The sequence below is a fragment of the Merops nubicus genome, unplaced genomic scaffold (genome assembly GCF_000691845.1).
Source record: "Merops nubicus isolate BGI_N331 unplaced genomic scaffold, ASM69184v1 scaffold20687, whole genome shotgun sequence".
NCBI lineage: Eukaryota > Metazoa > Chordata > Aves > Coraciiformes > Meropidae > Merops > Merops nubicus.
In genome coordinates, this window is record NW_008621243.1 from 6,532 (window position 1) to 12,678 (window position 6,147).

The 6,147-nt window shown below is 43.0% G+C and overlaps 1 protein-coding gene across 1 annotated transcript; it reads right to left on the minus strand.

Moving 5' to 3' along the window:
- Positions 1-2,185: 2,185 nt before the first annotated feature.
- On the minus strand, positions 2,186-3,286 carry HTR1F (5-hydroxytryptamine (serotonin) receptor 1F, G protein-coupled). Its single transcript, XM_008944417.1, has one exon. The coding sequence runs from the start codon at positions 3,284-3,286 to the stop codon at positions 2,186-2,188; it is 1,101 nt and encodes a 366-aa protein (XP_008942665.1).
- Between the last annotated feature and the right edge of the window lie 2,861 nt (positions 3,287-6,147).

The window sequence follows — 6,147 nt, forward strand, 5'->3', positions numbered from 1 at the left end:
AATGAACAGTAAAGCAAATGCGCTATTTCTAGTACTTCTGGATATCATACCCTTTAGACCTTGATGTGAAAGCAGAATATAGTAAGTTGCAAGTGGCAGCAACAAATCAGTTCAGGTTTTATACTTTGTCATCTTGCAAGGAACACCTTTGACAGGTGTTGCGTCAGCTGGTAGCTAGTGGGCAAAACACAAGAACTATTAAAACTCTGGAGTTTGTAACACTAGGAGAGGGAGAGGAGGAGAGAGAAACACCAATAATGGCTTCTTCCTGGGGTTTCCTGTCTAGTGCGAACCTCTGGAAGTCTCTTGGAAGAAGAACTGCAGAGACCAGTGAAATCTTTCCCAAACTAAGGGAGTGCATAATGGTCTCATTTCTCAGCTTCTTTGTGATGTCACTAAGCTGCTGGCCCACATGCCAGATCATAGCATCTTTGCAGGACACTGCTGCTTCTGCCAGGGGGGGTTTACAGTTCCTGTAAGGAGCCTCAAGTCCCACTTCCTCCTAGATGGCACTGAATGAATGGCAGTGAACTAAAAGCCAGGATCTTGGTGACACAGCCTAAACCTGTGTGTCCTGAAAAGAGCGGAACTTGTCCCTGGTTTCTGGTGTGGCTCTAGGCAGCTCATCTGCACTCAGGGGTAAGTGCACACTGCTCTGTTAGTACTCTAGCTCTTAGCAAACTTGCACTGCTGGCTTTGAGGCAAGGTCTGCTTTTACACTTATGAGCACTGTGATGACTGGATCTTTTAGGCCTTAGAAGGCAGCCCACAAAGGGATTTGTTCATTGTGGTTATCTCTGACTGAACCAGCTGGCCAAGGCTGGCTGGAGTGCCTACAATGTCCTTTTAGCACTGCTGGGGCTGGGGACATGGACTAGATGCTCAGAAGGAAGGAGGGGTTTAGACGTGTCAGCTAGTGAGCATCCCACAGGATCCCCTACCTGGATGTGCTCTGCATACTGAGGTAACTCCCCCTGGCTTTACTGGAGAAGCTGCTGAACAGCCTTTTCCAGAGACTCATGCTGCCAGCACCGTGGTTGGTCTCTGCTTTCTCACATGCTTGGAAAGAGGGTTCACAGTTCTAGTGCTTGAGGAGGTTGAGAAAACACCTGAGGGACATCAGGCTTTTGGGTTTGGAGGGTTGAACATGCTGAACTGGAGCTGTCAGCCCAAGTTCTTCACTTGGTGACCCTCATTCAAACCGCACTAAGTTACCCACCATCAGCAATGTTCTGGGTGCCCTGGCACAAAATGTGTGGCTGGGTTTGGTGCTGAAAGTCACAGGGGCCATGCCTCACCAGGTGTGTGAGGTAGGGAAAAGGTCATGAAGAAAGTCATCATGTTTCTCTCCCTTCTAACATCTCCCTAAAGAGGACCTGCTGCTCTTTATGGGCTTATTCTCCCAAGTCCTTGCTGAAGAGGTGTCTGAAAGCACCACGCACTGTGTGTACTCAGCTAAGTGGAGGTGCCCCAACTGTCTGGCTGTTTCTTTTGGGGATATGCCACGTCTGTTGTGGATGCACAGTGTCAGAGGGCTCACAACACTGGCTTGCTGCGAAACTGGTAACCCCTGAAAGCACATTGCCTGCTGCTGGGGTGCTGCAAAGGCAACAAAAGGAAGTCCTTCATCTACAGGAGAAGGCAGGGCTGGAGCTGCACTCAGCTAATCAACATAGAATGATACTAGATATTTTTAAAGCTACTGCCTTTCACTGGGAGTGGCTTGGCTGTACCCTGTGTGCCTGTGCCAAATGAATAAATCATGTCAATTCCAAGATGTATTTTCTATCTGCTTATTTGTGATTAGTGTTTAAAACCTGTGTATTGTTTTATTTAAAATTTCATTGGTGACTGAGGGTTACTTTTTTTTTAAAAAAAATTGTCTACTTCAAGTGTGTTTTTCCTTCATATTTAAGGTAACACCTCATGCTTCAAGTTAGGCAGCTGTGCAAATCCCAACTGGATCAGAGCCATAATATGCTACCTCTTCTTCCAGAGCAAAACTGATCCCAGATGATCCATCTCTTTAAAACTTGGGCTCCCAGTACTACTGATACAAAGAAGTCATAATATGACTGCAGAGTCTTGGTGCTTTTTCTTAAATACAATAAATATCATCTCAGTTATATAAATTTATACAGGTTAAAAAACAATGAGTATGTTCTCCTTATATGAACAAAAGGTCTTATAGATATTGCCTACACCGCACAAGCTTCTGGAAGGCTTTCTTGAAATCTTCATTAAAGATTGTGTAGATTAGAGGGTTAATAAGGGAATTTATATATCCCAGCCATGCTAGGAAATTAGACATGTCTTCTGAGATATGACACCTTTCACAGGTATTAACAACCACTTCTTTTACAAAGAAAGGTAGCCAGCAGATCACAAAAGCCCCCAAGATCAGACCCAGCGTAGTTGCTGCCTTTCGCTCTCTTGTGCTAGAGATTCTCTGTTTTTTCCAGGACTTCTCATGCTTAGACTCAGACCTGGGGCTTCGGACGGTGATATTGACTTTATCACAGTTCACCAGAGGATCTGATGTCTTCTCTGCTGTGCTGGGCATTGAAACGGATTTGGTGCTTCTTTCACCTGCGTCCAGAAGGACTTGTCCATTTACCTCCTCCCTCACAATCCGGCTGACGCTTCTCCTGTGAAATGTCTTTGCTGCTTTGTAAATCTTGTAATAAAGGATTAGAATCAAGGCCAGCGGGATATAGAAGGCGCCAAATGTAGAGTAAATGGTGAAAACAATGTGGTCATGTTTGATGATGCACTCGTCATCCCTACTGGTTGTCTGGTGCCGCCAAAACAAAGGCGGCATGGAGATAAAAATGGATATGATCCATACGACTGCGATCATGATGCCAGCATGCTTAGGTGTCCTTTTCCGTGCGTATTCCACAGCGTCCGTGATTGCTCTGTACCGGTCCAGAGCGATGGCAGAGAGATGCAATATGGAACATGTGCAGCATGTAATGTCCACGCTCAGCCAAACGTCACACACGACTTGCCCCATGATCCAAGTCTCCTTTACAATGTAGACAATGCTGAAGGGCATCACTAGGACTGCCACAAGGAAATCAGTCACTGCAAGAGAGCAGATTAGGTAGTTGGCAGGGTGATGGAGCTTTCTTGTCACAATTATTGCAGTCATCACAAGGGAATTGATGGCCGTTGTCATTAGTGCCAGCACAGACAAGGTAATGGAAATGAGAATCTTGGATGTCACCCATTTGAATAGTTCTTCTGATGTACCGTTTTGTTCAGTTGAGTTTATTAGATCCATCTTCCCTTTTAAAGGTGATCTTTACCAGTACAAATTACCTGTTGGAAAAGTAAAAACATTCAGAAAGTGCATCTGGGATGTCTTCATTTTTGTCATCTTAAAAGACTCTGGGGCCCCAAACTTACAAGAATCTCACTTACCATTGGCAATGATTCTGGCTCCAGACAGATTTTCCTAGCTAGCATTATGTGTGTAGCTCTGTCTCCAGAACAGGGAGAGGAGCATGCTGTGGTGCCTGAGATGGCACTGCCGTGCAGGGTGCTGCACTTCACTGCACGGGGAACCAGCCTTGTTCCTTGAGCAGGGCAGCAACATTGGTGCAACCCCCAAGGCGCAGAGTCAGCCCTCCTGCTAAATACTTGCTCTGAATGGATTGTAGTGGAGTCTTGAAACTGGTTAAACATGGGCAATCTCATCCTACAGTAAGCGCTAACACTGCTTTGAAGCTAGCACTGTCTTCTCCACTAAGCAATGTAATGACTGTTGAAAACTTTAATCCACAGGAAGCAGGCATAATGTTTCTTTTCACTGTATAAACTCCTTTTTCCCCATCAGCATGTGAGTCCCTGTGTATAGATAAGCGTGGGCTTTCTAAACTGGGACGTAGTTTTCAAAAGAAAACAGAAATGTGAGACATTGTGGTACAAACAGGAGAAGAAACAATTGCGTGTTGAAAGTTTCATATTAGAGCTTCCTCTTATGCAGTTCTAAAATGAAACAGCTGAATATATTTTAATAGTTCAGATGATTGACTTATTGGCTAATTGAAATATTACACATAGATTAGAGTCTTGAGAAAACAATTGGTTTTCCTCAGGTTTTGCTATTCTGTGGTTGCTGCCAAGGAAAACTGCAGAAAACTTGGATGCTAGTTGTTCTAATGACTGTGGAAACAGTGTAACTACTCTTATGGCTGTGCAGGAAGCAAAAAGCGGGGAAATACAGAAGAAATAAATTTTCAGTTATGTTCTGGGGATGTGCACCCTACTTTCTTATCAAGAAGGGTTTTTGACCCCTATACAAACTGCAGCTGAAGTAGGAGTTTCCAGCTTTTTGGACTAGAGCTTGTAACTCACACTGAAAGGCTCAGATTTTGTCCTCTTGTGAGTTTTGACTTACTATTTCTGGTGTGTGCAAGATCTACCTGATGAACCCTAAGTGGGCTTTCCTCTGGCAAATTTTGGAGTGTAGTGAGTGGGTTGCAGTTATGTTGCTTTGGATGCCACATGTAGGGAAATACATGAAATAAGTGAATATTTTTTCTTAGGAAAATAGGTCTTGTTAGCAGAACTAAAGCTTTTTGGTATTATGCTGGAGTGGCTGAGAAAGAAACTCATATACTGTTTATAACCTTTGACCCAGCTCTACTAGTTTGGTTTGATATTCTACCCTGGGAAATGCTTAAAATACTGTTGACCTACTCAAAAAGCTTTAGCATTGCTTAACCAACATTTAATTGTATGGAAGAACAAGGAAAGGAAATGTATTTCAAGTGGTGATATTTACAAATGCTGAGCCAAATCTTGTCCTGTAGATGAGCTGATTACAGCATGCGTATGCTCTATGATCCTCTGTTTGAACTTGAAACATACATCATATGCATTAAAATAGACCTTTCGTGTCAGTCTCACCTTAAAACCTTCTGAATCCACAGTAATTGCTAGTTTAAAAATATTTTTCTCTGTAGCTAGCTGCCTTCCAGAGAAGGAATAAGCACAATGTTATCTGGTGAATGTTCAAGCTGTGCTAAATAAATCTTCATTTTTGAGCTTGTATAATACCTGGGGAAAAAATAGTTTATTGGGAAAAAATTAAGACTTCTGTTGATATCCAGCAGCTGATCATATTTTAGAACAGTTACTCATTATGGTTAATTACCTTATAGATTTCTAACTCTTTGCATATTAGTCCTTGGTTGCAAGCAAGCAAAAGGCAATTTAGAGATAATTAAAGCTGATTAATAGCTTTTGATAGATTATTCAGTTTAGACCATGGAGTAAGGAAAATAGTATGGGTGGGTTCACAAAACTGCTGTGTAGGAATAAGTAGATTTCTTTTGTGCTGCAGTGATTTGGGGGCTCTTCATAAGAAGCACAGTGACAGAAATAATGTTTTTATCGTACTGCTGCTACATATATAATTGAATCGTGCTGAGGTCTCCTGTTCATGGGACATAACCTATTCTTTAACAGTACCCATCTGGACATCTATGCCCTGTTCCTATGTGGAGTGTTAAGACCCTCTGCTGTTGCCCTCACAGCCCTGGCAGCAGGTGTGCAGGGTGGTTGCTGCGAGCTGCTTGCAGATCAAAGAGTGTGGTTCCATCCAAACCAGAGACAACAGTATGATGACAAGATCTGTCCTCCAAGGTAGTGACTCCTTTAGAAGGTTGCAGAGCCATCCAGTGGGCTGTGCTGCCTAGGACTGCCGAGTCACAGAGTTTGTTTGCTTTCCTGTCCAAGTGGGATAGGGATCATCTGCTAACTGTGGTAGAAGTTTGTGCAAGGTTATTGGTAATTAGCTGAAAAGATTGCTTTATAAATATGTGGCATTGAAATGCTAGCAGTATTTAAGGATTGCTGCTTCTCTCTTTATCACTTCCAGGATGAATTATTTCTGGATTTTCTCTTCCAAAGTTGAACTCAGTTCAGTCAGTGGACATCACTGGCTTTTGTCATCAGCAAGCAACCAAAACACTCCTAAGTGCATGAAGGATGATCCTGTAAACAGTGCACTGGATTAGGATGCAGGAGACCTGGCTTGTGCCCCTCTGGTGTAGGTTCTTCCTGTCAATTTTTGAGCAGATTCATTAAAGTGCTTCTGTTACTTCTCTGTAAAATAGCAAATAGGAGTACTTCCTT

Bases quoted from the DNA above. Each gene is read 5' to 3' on its own strand.
- HTR1F (XM_008944417.1), bottom strand. From the start codon at position 3,286: ATGGATCTAATAAACTCAACTGAACAAAACGGTACATCAGAAGAACTA.